We start from the raw sequence: 13,796 nt of genomic DNA on the forward strand, positions 1-13,796 counted from the left end.
AGCTCAAACCCCCAGACATTAGTCTCAAAAGACTCAGCAATAACTTTCCTCAGAAATAAAAATGAGATAACACAAAAATCACACCAATCAGGCTAGAAAATAAGGGAATGCTTGGACAAAGGGGGAAGCTATGGATGGATTAAGCAGTACAGTCCTGACTCTCTAACCAAATGGCTTTCCACAGTTAAATCGTAACATGTGACATAGCAGGGCATAAGAGACCAAGCTGAAGTGCCGGAGCTGGGTCAGAGACTGCACGTGCTATCTAGGGGCCAGACAAGGGTGTAAATTCAAGAAAAAAACTTGATAAAAGGGAAAAACACTGAGAGCGCAACTGAGAGCAAACAAGCTTAGAAGAGCTCTCCAGTGGCTAGAAAGGGTCCTCTCCATACAGTGCTTATGTTATTCCACACAGAACCTACAGAAGGCCATTCAAAAATGGTCTCATTTGGAATAAACCCACATATAGGCAAGTAGTTATATTAAGCAGTGCTACTGCATCCACACGTCTTGGATGTCAAGGCTGAAAAACACACATTACTAATACAGACGCCCATTTTTATTGGTTCTTAGAGGCAGAGCTTTTGTAATAAACGTAAACCACTCTGTGTATTTCCTAATTCAGCTAATTCAGGTTGCAATCCCTTTGATTATACAAGACAAAATGACGTACTGTTTTCTGAAAGCACAGAGCCTGCCTTGATAAATGCTAATTTTTTTTATTTAATCCAAATGTTTCTAATCTGATTATGCTGTTTTAGCAATCTAAAATAAATTTTAGGAATCAAAAATAATACATTTATTCAAGTTCCCCATCATTATTTTAACTGGAAAAGAAAGAGCTTTCTTTTTGAATTCAATCTTCTTAATTAAGAATCAAACTAAATTTGTATTTGGTCAACTAGAAAACTTAAGAGATTTTTGCCAGATATATCATTCATCGAGATAGATAAATTAATCAGAATTTAATAAACACTCTGCATCTGAAGCAAAGACATAATGTTAAAGGTTTCTTATTTTTTGTGCAGAATTCTCCATGTTTGCAAGCTCTTGGTTAATAGGTGCCTAACAATTTAAACAAGCAAGGAAGCTGATGTATTTCCACTCAAGTTGTCCGTGGCTACTGCACTTGCCAGCACCAGGAGCCTCCCCCCTAGTCCCACATTCTGAACTTTGAAGCATGGGACCAGCGTCTAAGGAGCTGCAACCTGGTACTCAGCATGTCCTTAAACGACTGACCTCAGCAAACAGTACAAGGCCAGCCAAGGGGGTGCTGAAGTGCTCTGCTCTCAATAATGATGCTTCCCAGTCTCACCCTGATAGCTAGCAGAAGGCCACAATTTGTAGGACAGAGCCTGCTGTGAAACACGTGGTCTCCAGAGAAGCAGACCAACGCAATATTTATGAAGCGATCACCTTGACATACTGAAATCTGGAGTGATGAGATTGGTCTTGAGGAAGCTGTTCATTACCCATCCACAGTGAAAATGCACCTTCAGTCACGGAGAAACACAAGCAGGTCATAAGCAAACAGATAATATATTGTAAACTACACAGGGAGACAAAGGACTTGCCTTTACTGACAGTAATACTTCTCATTACAAATCACCTCGCTATATTGTGTGAACCTGGCGTTTATTGGCATTTTTACCTTTTTATTTTTGTAGCTGGAGCACATCTGAAATAGTCTATTCTATTCTATCAGCTTCTCTTACCAGTCGGTCAAAAGCATCTTTGATTAAGCTCTACTGAAAGCCCAGCTCACCGTTACTGATAGCTTCATGTCTGGGAACGGATTGCCTTGAACTCCTGCACATGCTTGCAAGGATACTTCATAGTAGGTCCTGCTGTAATTACTAAGCTGCTATGTACACCCCTCCCAGGACAACAGCACAGAGAAATCAGAGAAATGATGGATGAACAAGCCCGTGTATCTATTCTCTGCCTTCACCTTCGCAACTACATGAGAAAAAAGATGACTCGTGGTCCTGCATTATCATTTGCCCACTCTTACAGACTTTATCCTGTACCTCAAAATGGCTTTTTGTAATTTCATATAATGCTAATTCACATCAAGACCTGTGTCTTTTGTTATCCTTAGCTTTCGACAAGAAGCTGCAACTCTGAATTTAACCCAAAATAAATATGAAGCAGCCTGTTTTCCCTTTTACACAGTTACAAAATATCACCCATACCTGAAAGTACTTGTACCTAAGTACTGAAATGCAAGACCTGCAAAAACTCTCATTGTGAATTTATTCCTTATAAAGAGTATGCCCCTTCAAATATTTGAAGCTTTATTTCTCCAAGGAAAGGAAAAATCAATGGTGAGATCCCATTTGCCAGATACTTTCCTAGGTGGCCTCTTTCTCGAGAAATAAGGCATTTTACTCTGCATACTACATATAATTTTACCTAAATAATCATTAACTAAGGCATCTATTCCTCATTCACATTTCCCCTCTAAATCCAGGTGTTTTCTCTACTCCATGAACAGCTCAGAGAACACCACATAATGCATTAGAAAAGGTTATTAAAGCAGACATTGCTCTCTCTGTTTTTCTAGCATGCTGCAGGAACAGAGGCTGCGTTGTTACTTACAAGCAAATTGAAGCTTTGCTTCTCTGCTGACAATCGTTCCAAACGGGTTTGTTGCTACACACTGGTATGTTCCAGTATCTTGGGTTTTATTGGGATTATTGATCAATAGGTTGCCTTCCACCATGCTGTAGCGGTAATCCATACCGATGTCAATACTGGTTCCATTTAACTTCCACCTATAGCACAAAATGCCAAAGTTAAATTCTGCTGATATTAACAAATACTCTTGGGTATTTGAAAATACAACATGTAGTAAATAAAGAAATATTTAACACACCTTTGACTACTTATTAAAAAAAAAAAAGCATGAAAATGCAAATTTCCTGCACAGTATTGAAATATTCCAGTATTTAACTGAAAGAGCAATATCCTTGACATGTATTTCAGTCTCTGATATGATTAATGCTTCTGTAGTTGCTAGTGCTGCTGCTCTTTGGAATTAATCATTTTGCAAGGGGAAGTCCCAGAAAGAGGATCTTTAAACCATTCAAGTCCAACGAGGTTTCTTTTCCCCTCTTGACTTGCTAGCTGTTTGTTTTTAAATCTAAGAAAATTCACATGCAGTAGATGTTGTCACAAAATGGGGCACTGAGAAATTCCAGCACCGGGTTGCCCCAATTATAGCAACCCTCATCCCCAGCAGCCCTGGATGAAGCATGCAAAGGAGCCACAGCCACATAGCAGCTCCCTTTACCAGAATGTACAGAGAAACAATCTGAGTATGTTTGCACCAGTGAATCAACACAGTTTATTGCATTAAATAGTTGGTTGTGTCAGAAGACAGCACGGTGGCTGAGGTCTGACGACTCTAATCGGTTTGAGAGTGGCATTTACTTTGGTGAACAAAATGAGAAAGGCACTAAAGGAAAAAAACCAGCAGCCTAAATGATTTACAGCAACAGCATCACCACAGTATATAGCATCTTTTTCTTAAGGATCTCAAAGCAGTTACTAAAGCTGAAAACAATTAAGAGCTTTGTCCATGTTTGTGGAAAAGGGATGGTTAATCTGGGAGCCAAGACTACCTACAATCCCTTCATAACCTGTTTGTTAACTCTTACCCAATTTTTGCAATTGTGTTGCAATATGGAGTGATTTCCTGATGCCTGTTTTTTGTTATCAGCATTGTGGTAGACTCCCGGGGCATCACCGAGTTACACTGCGTGACGCATGCAGGAGAGAGGCTCTTAGGGGATACTGCTGTAGCACGGAGATCATGCTAAAGAATAGTTAAACTTTCAACAAACCCAATGGTTGGCCTGGGATTTCCTTTTACTTCGCAGCTCAGCTTCACTTTCTTTTCCTCTGAATCCAAGGGGAAGATCACGCTGTCGGGCTCCTGAAGGAAAACTGGCCCATGTAGTGTGTTGTCGTCTGTGTTAAACAGAGGAAAAATGTGACAGATACTTGATGGAATCTCTGTGTATCCAGTGTTAAAATATAAAATAGTACCTTACCAGCAGGAAGTCATGTATCATTCACCTTAGAAAAGATGGGATAATGACACTTTTTTTTAAGAACAGCCAGATTTTTTTCCAAAAGCCATTGAACCTCATGTGGAGTCAACGTTCGGGAAAACATTTGTGCACTAAATAGACTACAGATTGAAACTTTATCCAAAGTTCAAACGAAGGGCAACAAGCATATCCTACTGTGATAGCACAGCTCACTTCAAATCAGAATGCCTAGTTTCACTTTTAAACACTGAAAAACTAAAAATACTCATTATTAAATACAGCTACAGAAAGTAAGGACTTTCTGTCTTTTAGCTGAATGGAAGGAGTCTTGCTTGAACATTTTCTGATCATGTTCTGCAGGACAAAGGGGAACTGCATGGGCCATCAAGGGTGCTGCTGCTGGTACGAGTGGTCCCCTCGCTGGTGAGGGCAGGGACTCGCAGGGTTGTGAGCACGGATGTCACTTTGGCCAAGCAGCCCCACTGCCATCTAGTCTGCTGCCAGAAGACCATCTTGATGGACATGTAGGAAATTTGTGGGTATAGGAGGTCAGAGGAGAATGAATAAATAAAATATAAAGATGATGGGATGTACAAAAAAGTAAGAAAGAAAAAGGAATGAACAGAACAGAGGACAATGCATCTTCCTGCTGCAGGAGGAGGGTGAGAATGGATGTGTATAGCCCTCACCCCAACACTGGGAAATCAGCTGGATTTATTAGGGACAGAACAATAGCTCTTTACTCCAGGGAGAAAATTCTGTCATCTCCACAGAAGGATTTCAGAGAGACTTTGCCAGGAAGATTATAATGGAGCAACCTCTCCCCCGTGTCTCCTCCCTCAGGCACCACCACAAAAGAGAATGCACTAAGCATACATTCATATCAGTTGTATTTATTTTTAATTATATGTTAATGATATCTGACTGAGACTCATCTATTATTCAAAACACATTTCACATAATCTCTAGCTTTAAATTATACCTGTGTGCAACTTACTATTGCTGGCAGGAAAAGATAATAATAACCGTAAAACATACAGGGCTAGATTATGATATTCTGACTTGTTTCTGAGACCCAGGGCTGCATCACTCCTTAAACAGTCTCATCCAGTGTAAGAAAGAATATTACAAGCTGGCCCATAAAGATTATAGCTCCGAGTACTATATTAATGGGTTCAAAACCAGAAGAATGAAAATACATTTTAATTTATCCAGTTTTCTAATGTAAAATACAGAAGCTGGCCTGGTGCTCAGGTGTAGGAGTCCCTTCAACTCCCGTAGGCAAGGAGCTTGATTGTGCTGGGACAGGCACAAGCCAGACCATCCCAGGTAATCCAGTTAGCAAACCATGCTGACTCAGGTATGTGTTGCATCAGCTGTGTCATCTGCCTCACACCCCATCAAAGGACTCAAGTCACGCTACACTGTCATTTGCTGTTATTTCAATTATGGTGTGTCAATTTATATCATAACACATCATGCTAAAGGTCAGATTCTTGGTGCTCCTCCTGTCACAAGAAAATACACCTTGCATTAAAAAGTAGATAGCTCACCTACTTGAGTTGTGAAACAGACACACAAACAAATCTAAGGGTCCAAATGCATCCCCATATGTCCAGGACATCACTTGGCTGCAGGATCAGGGCCCAGACTGTTATGGTGTAGCGTCCCGGGGCGAGACACTGGTCTTCAAGGTATAACAAAACTGGTCCACATGATACAAGGGGGTGTTTGATATGGAGTTACATTTGTAAGAAACATTACAATCTGCCTATATAATTAGTAAGCAAAATACAATTTAGAAAACACTTCAGACAAAAAGTAGGGAACTACGAAGGTAGAAATTGTCACAAATAGGTGAAAAGACCAAATAACTTGATTTGCCTAAGCTAAAATAGAAGCTCACAGAAGATCAAATGAAACCGCTTTCCAAATATTACAACATCTGCTGCTGACACTGTTTAACATTCAACTTTTATATGGCAAAAAAATGCTTGCTCTTCCTGTTAGCCAGCAAGAAGAAAAGCCCTGGTGCGACTACTACTTGGCTTTCAAGAGAACAGCGTTTGGGTCAGGCAGGGAGAAGCTCTGAAAGCAGCTGCCAGCATATCAAGGGAACAGAAGAGGAGGAAAAGCCTTGCAACAGTGGGTAGATAAAATTATTTTGAGTGCCTTTCTTCTTTCTCTTATTGCTGCCTGTGTATAACCAAGATAAGCAAGTCCAAACTATTTAATCATCAGCCTGTAGAGTCCTTCTGCTACAGCGTAATGCGTGATTGAAATCGCTGCAGCCCAGATCCTAATGCAGTGTGTGACAAGAGTTGAGCCACAGTACCTTACAGAAGAGGAGGATTTGGTTCAAAGAACACTAAATACTCACTAATAAATAAAACAAACTGCCATCTAGATTCTTACAGGCAGAAAACTAAAAGTACCTGTACCACATATTGTCCATTTTTTACTAACTTACAATGTTACTGGGTAGAAACAGATGTCAGATGTTTAGCGTCAGCACAGGCAAATGCACTTGCTCTATTACAGTCTCTGGTTTTGTGGGAGCAAAGTTTTGCTATCCAGATAACTTCGAAATGTGAATTTTACACTGTGGTGGTTTTTTTTTTTAAATAAAAGCAGTAACTCCATTTCTACTGCAATAATGTTCAGGGACTTGCAATCATGAAGCGACAATAACACATTTTTAGTTTATCACTGATGAACACTACTAACCGCTTGATCCACAGAAGCCCACCAATGTCAGAAGGAGGCTCTTTCCTGAGCTTAGCAGGCTTTTCCCTTGCCCTTCTTACGAGACTGTGTGCATTAGGCTCTCTTTTGGCCATTTCATCTAACAGAACAATAAAGCAGTGCATACGTGTATGTATACACACGAAAGCTGCTCAGTTATTTTAGCTCACTTTGCTCTTTAGCATTTTCAGCAGCTACTGTGTAACCTGTCCTACTCCTTACACGTTTGTTACTGTCCTGGGAAAATACAGTAAGTAACCTTCCCGGACAAGCTAACTGTTAAGACACTCTCCCAGTGACAGATTTTATTTTTCTGAGTTACGTTTCTTTTGCTCGAGTCCAAAATGAGTTAACCCAGAATGAACACTGAGCTGCCCTCAGTTTAAGACAAGTTGCAAACAAGATTGGTTACCAAAAAGTACTTTTTTCCCCCTGTCAGATGAAACAAATGTACTGCTGTTCTGGGTCTGCCTCCTTTGAGAGAACTGTATTTCTTTCAGTAAAATGCAGGACATAGGAAATTTCAGTAGATTTCATGATAAAAGAAACATTTTTAAACGCAGTACGAGGTGTATGCCCATATGCTGTTGGACAAAATGTGACAATTTAGAAGAACATTCTGCTATCCTAGCTTCTGCTGAGATATATACATATATTTTTTCCTAGTGAATCACAAAATCTATTAAAAATGCCACATGAATTTAAATACATTCCAAATGAAGAGCCAGCACAACTAGTAGGATGCTAAATGCTTGTCGTCTTTGTGCGCTTTTGAGGAACTGAAACATGAAGAATGTCAGCTGAGGTTAATTCACATGAACAGGTGAAACCATTCCTATTCTCCCTGAACATTAAGCCTGGTGACGGGTATCATTACCTAAATAGAACTGCTTTAAATTTCATTGAAAGTTATGGCCAATTTGAGAGAAGGTTTAATTGAATATTCCACACTGTAGGGAAAGATAATAACTAAACTGAAGAGAGAATTCTTGGAGTATATCCAGTATAAACAACAAAAATCCCTTCCTTGTTTGCTGCCAAGGGAATTGGTTTCTGCTATGTATGCTGGGGTGTTTTCACACAGCGCTACAATTCGGTATTTCTTCAAGACAAAACTGCACCTCGGGAAGAGCAACTCTTCAGGAAACTGGAAAGTGAAATGGATAGGACAGCTCAAAGGCATTGCTGATTAACACAACAGCCTACTCTTCAAGGTTAGTCAGCTGCATTACATCCTCCTGAGCAGGAAAAGATTAAATTGGATGGCTCGCTCTTTATTTTTTGCCTATCACTTTTATGAACATCAAATGCACACACAAATGGTGCTAATGGCTTTGAAATTATAAGAAAGACATTTTTATACCAGACAGTCCTACTACAAATAATTCTGTAGACTTCTCGATGAACAAGACCTGCTAAAGGTGCTTCCCATTCAAAAGAAACAAAAAATGTACTTAAAAAAGGAGATTTCAAAAGTCCTGTATGAAGTGTTATTTTTATGGGAAGCTCTGCATCTCTGGAGACAATCACCAGCCTTTCTCCACCATTGGGCTGTCAATCGTTCCTGTCTACCACTGCATCATGGCTGACCAACATGTTTAAGAAAGGATTAAGAAAGAGAACAAAACAACAACAAAAATCAGATACTTCCATCAGGAGCAATGCTGAAACAAACTAGGAGGCTCTTTCCCTCATTCTCATCGTCACCACTCCATCACTGCATAAGATGCACTTTCTGCAGACCCACTGCAATACTCCGAGCCGTGGGAGCAAAACACCCTCCCAGAGATCTTGTCCCAGCCATGCCCTGCAGGCTTGCTTTCGGGCTGAGAAGCTGGATGAGTAAGAGAGCCGCCACCTCTCCCCACCCCTTGCAGCACTAGGCTGCAGGATTGGGCTTGTTTTGCAGCACCCTACAGGTCTCCAACAAGGACTGCGAGCTAGATGGCTCCTCCCGCTGTCGCCTCTCTTTTCTGACATACTTTTATTTCCCAGATCACCACTGTACCAAGTATGAGTGCAGTTAAAGTGGAAAGCCATGCCTGACAGGTGACATCTGACAGGCAAGCATCTGATACCCGAGTTCAAAAGCAGTGTCAGATATTCCTCAGAGACAGTAACGCAGCCATAAAAATCCAGAAGCTCAGAAGACAGGAAGAAATAAATCTTCACTCTTGTAAATGCCAGCACGGAAGAGGTCCAGAATTTGAAATGGAGGCAGTGATGGTCTGACGACCCTATTTATGAGTGACCCAAGTATCTGGAGCAGTTTGAATTAAAGGCAGGGTTAAACACATACACCCCGACACGAGCGTGCTCTGACCTCTGAGGGAAGCCCGGGGTCCATCAGTTAGGGGAGGTCAGGAGCCAGCCCACCAGCTGACTCTGCCCGGGTCCTGCGACGCCGGGGCTCAGGAACCAACGTGCAAATGCCAACCGCGGGTCAGGCTCCAGCTCGGGGAGTTCATCTGTGAAGCCTCTCATTCAGTCTGACTGCCTGTACCACAGCAGTATCATAATTTCACCTATTTAAATGCCACATGATTAATTATAGCAAATGTCATCAAGTTAGCACTTTTCAAATAAGATGTTGTTACCTGATCCGTACATGCAAAAGCAAGCAAGTTTTCCCTGTGCCTTGTTTACTGGGTCTAGACAGCCGGGAGGAGGCAATTCCCAATGCAGTGTAATGAGTGACTTGTCCTACGACAAAAACCTTATTTAATAGAATGTAATTTGTGTTCTTTTAGTAAGTCAACAGCACGATTATGATCACAGATGTTCTCTTCAGCACACAATAAAAGCACATTTCTCCATTACTGCAGAAAATCACAAGTTTCTTCACCAAGCAGCCTTCTCCCTGAGTCATCACAGCTGACATCAGGAAAATAAACAGATAAACTCGCACTGCTCTGTTAAGGATGATATCAGCCCACGATAAAGCTATGAATAATTATAAGACAACAACAGTAATAATAATAGTAAATACAATAGAAGAGCACTGGGGCATCTGCAGGTCCTCTGCCCAAAGATCAGTTACAAAAGATAACACAGAACCGGCTGCCTGTTCATTAATGATCAGGTTATTTGTTGATCTCCAGTGCTGAAATAGTAGAAACAACCAAAAGGATATTTTTGAAAGATACTTTTAAATACATAAATAATAGTCAGGCTTCTTCTGATGTCTTATAAGTTAAGCTCTAGCCCTGAGGAAATAATTCAGCAGTTATATATCCAGCCCTAGAAACACAGGATTATGACAGGAAATTAAAATACTGTCCCTACCTAGCACAATACATCTATTGTTACCATTGGGCAGTAATAAAAAAAAAAAAAAAAAGGGCACATTTTTCTTCTCAAAGTAACAAAGACATACATTCTGTTTTTAGGAGATGAATAACATCACAGTTTCACCAGGGTTCTCAAAAGCTGCTGCATAACATCTATTCTGAATGTGTTCAAACATATACTGTCACCACAAATAAGGACACTAAACCTGCATTATCTAAAAACCCACTGAAAACTGTTTGTTCCTCTGGACTTAACGATGACCTAAATAATGATCTATGAACTAAATGACCTTTGTTGTTGTTGTTGTGCACATGCAACTCTCATGGATTTGAGCTGTGACCAGAAATCCACCCTCCAGGATGCCACCAGCACGTCGCTGAACCAAGCCCAGGTCAAAATCCAGGACTTAGCTCTTCAGTTGCTGGATACATTTTCCTCGGTTACTTCCTTCATTCTCCCCTAAGACCATCGCTATAACAGCTCATGGTGCTGTGTCATTACTTAATTGGTCAAATCTGCTGGTTACAAGAATAAAAATAGTCACACTCTCACATTAGGTCCTGTTCGTTTTGTTTCACCAGTGTATACAGAGACAAAGTGATCATAGCGTCCAAACACTGAGGCTACTAAAACTCCTCTGTGAATGGAAGTGAAATGACAGGGATATTTGACATCACCTGCAGGGGCTGTGCTCATTCACATAAAACTCCTTGCTATGCACTTCACCAACTGTAGTTGAACATCTTGAAAATGACACTTACTTGCCAATGCAAACATTGTCATTTTGCCACTCTGCTTTTGAATACTGTGTATTTAAGAATCGAGTTCACAGCATCTCAGATGACTGGATTATATAGAGCCTTAGATAAAATACTGGTGTTTGATGTGTTTCACAGTTTACGTATTTTTTAATTCTTTCAACTCAGGACATGACATACTTTCAACCGAAGAGGTCAGTCAATGACAGAGAAATTGGTCCTTAAGGGAGACACAATTGACGCTCATGGTTTACTCCATCCATGGCACTAATCTTAACCACTGAAACAGCAGCTCTGAGACATCTTGCCTCAATCCATTATCCTCATCCATCAACAGGCATGCCGGTGGCCTGTCACAGATGCAGCAGGGGTAGCAGCCACATCCCACGCCTGATGAATTGCGTTCTCAGGTTCTCGTAATCCTGTGCTGTTGGCAATGGTGGCTTCCGGAGAGGTTTGTAACCTCCCAGGAGAGCACAGGCAAAGTCAAGCCATGAGGACCGTTCCCAAGGTCTACAAATCCTGACTGCACCTGTATCTTGTAGCTAGAAACTGATACTGGACTGATTTTTTTTCCATCCCTGTTGAAAACAAGTCCTGGATGCAATGGGCAAAGATGGGCAAAGACTATGGTTCAGGCTGAAAATGGCTTTTGCCTAGTAAGAGACCTAAATCTGTGAAATTCTTTCAGAAAGCTGTTGCCAACACCCTAGACTATTAGAAACCTTTATATTTGCACCTGGTTGCTTTGACATTACGATCACCTCTGACCAAGCCCAAGTACAGCACATCACTGGGCACAAAAGCTGCCTTCAACTATTTTTCAACCTCCTCCCAAAGTCTGCAGATCCCTCCAGTTCTCATATAGACCTATTTGTGGATATGGTATTATAAATGTTTTAAAGGTCTGTACTCATTACCTATTGATTTATTAGTAAAATTTAAGGTGTTGATATAACTGCTGTCTTCCAAGAACACATATCATTACTGTTAGATCTTCAGTTGTCTTGAGTATGACAGGGACTATAAAGTGGATATAAAAAAAAAAGCAGAAGTAGTAGGTCTGTGTGCATATTTTAAAGCCAGGTATTTCCTTTCTGCAGTACCTCCCTGAACATCAATTGATTTTAATCTTTTATGTAATAAGGAAGGCGTGTAAAAGCCAGGCTAACAAATGCTATCCTCTCCACGCCACCAGCGGGCAGTAAAAAGTTATGAAATACTCATATTGAAAAAGCCTCTTTCCTTTAAAAACCTGAAGCCTTAGAAAAGAGAAGTCCCTGGGGCAATAACCTATAATCTCTGTATCATCTATTGCTTGAAAAACAAAGACAACTCTGGCAATGTGTACAGGCTCTCAATTGATTGAGGAGCCCAACTCTGCAGAAATCTTCAAGGTGAAAGGAACTCTCTGGCGCACTGCTTCAAGGTGAAGCCCGTTTTTTGTTTTCAGGTTTAAATACATTAGCCACTGACAGAAGTAAAGCTGATTCCTGCCAACTTTTTATCCAGCTATTTACAGAGAGGTTTAGGCAATGGATTCCCTTCTCAAATATTTGTGAATAAGCAGATCGAATTACCAGCGCCTCTTGAGCGATGCAGTACTCCTCCTGGGTAGCAGCGAGCAAGGGATAATCAGTCTGGCACACTTCGAGCGAAAGACCAGGAACCTAATTTGCACTACGTCACTGGTCAGAAAATGCACGTACGGTGGTTCAGTTTGTCAAGGGGGCACTGTAAATCTGCTTATCCTGGGTCACGGGCACATATTTTGCAATTACGGCAAGAAAACACAACACTGTATACAAGAGAATACATCAGGGATGACTTTGACATTTAGTTGCACAGTACTAAGAGAAGCAGTGCTGAGAGCTGTCGTAACAAGCCCTTGCTTATGCCCAGAGCAGGCGGTGCTGCTGAGTAATTATGGGAATATCAGGAATGCTTTCCCAGGAGGAGACTAGCATTCAGCTAGCATGCATGACTTGCTGCCAACAGACAGGCACAAAACTTTTAAAACATGAACAAAGCAGAGGGTAAAAGAGCTGTTTGTTTACTCAACAATACACGCACTTCTCCTTGTCTTTTAGTTTTGGCAATATCTGAACATTTCCATATCCCTGGGACAACACTGTAATAGGACAGAGGTGATGAAGTTTCATCATCTCCACCTGTTGGAGTTGTGTCTTCTCCCAGTATTAGTCACCTGAAGGTGCTAGTCAGATGCAGTTAAGGTGTGCAGCTTTCACTTAATTGACAACTGTTTAACAGACATGAGTGTATGAAAGCAGAGACTGTTCTAACACAGCCGTGGGTCTGCCCGTGGGTCTACCCATCACTGAACGTTTGGAAGAACAAGGTACCTCTCTTGGACGACTTCAAAAATCTCTCCCGTGGCTTCTTTCTGCCTCTGGTTCCTCTACATTTGCCTGTGGTTCTGCAGAAGAGCTATTTTATTTTCATCTAGGATAGTCTAGATTGTACTAGAAGCAGTCAGTTTAAATGCCTTCAAAAAATAATTCTGACCTAGCAAGTCTGTTTTTAAAAAAACATGAAGAATAAAGGTAGTGTCCATCTAAATCAAGGCAGCTGAGTTGTTTATTCAATTCCTTTCAATCTTTTAAAAGCATACAAACTTCGCAAAAAAGAAGCTACTTTTCGGAAAGATTTTTTTTTTTAATACATGAGGGCTATTTTGGGGAAAAAAAACCCCGTAGAATTAAACTGTAAACACATTCCTGTGAAAAAAGCTTGGGATTTGCAATTTCTCTAACTGAATTTCAATATAAAGAAAGAATAAGAAAGCATAAGAAAAGAGCACATGGGAGATGCATATGGTTTCTCCAAAGATATACACACACCCATGGCTATGAAGGAAAATACTTGTTCGTTTTCAAGCCCTGGGAAGGCTGCAAGGACAACCACACCTATACTTTGGTGGTGG

The 13,796-nt window shown here is 40.8% G+C and overlaps 1 protein-coding gene across 2 annotated transcripts in view; it reads right to left on the reverse strand.

Moving 5' to 3' along the window:
• Positions 1–13,796, reverse strand: part of LOC140657952 (contactin-4) — a 258,606-nt gene that overhangs the window by 128,769 nt on the left and 116,041 nt on the right. For both annotated transcript variants that reach the window (XM_072875734.1, XM_072875733.1), the window contains exons 3-4: positions 3,849–3,975; positions 2,602–2,777 (exon numbers count right to left, since the gene is read on the reverse strand). In XM_072875734.1, coding sequence (XP_072731835.1) covers positions 2,602–2,777; positions 3,849–3,975 — 303 coding nt within the window. The remainder of the gene's footprint in view (positions 1–2,601; positions 2,778–3,848; positions 3,976–13,796) is intronic.

The sequence above is a fragment of the Ciconia boyciana genome, chromosome 11 (assembly GCF_034638445.1).
Source record: "Ciconia boyciana chromosome 11, ASM3463844v1, whole genome shotgun sequence".
Taxonomy (NCBI): Eukaryota; Metazoa; Chordata; class Aves; order Ciconiiformes; family Ciconiidae; genus Ciconia; species Ciconia boyciana.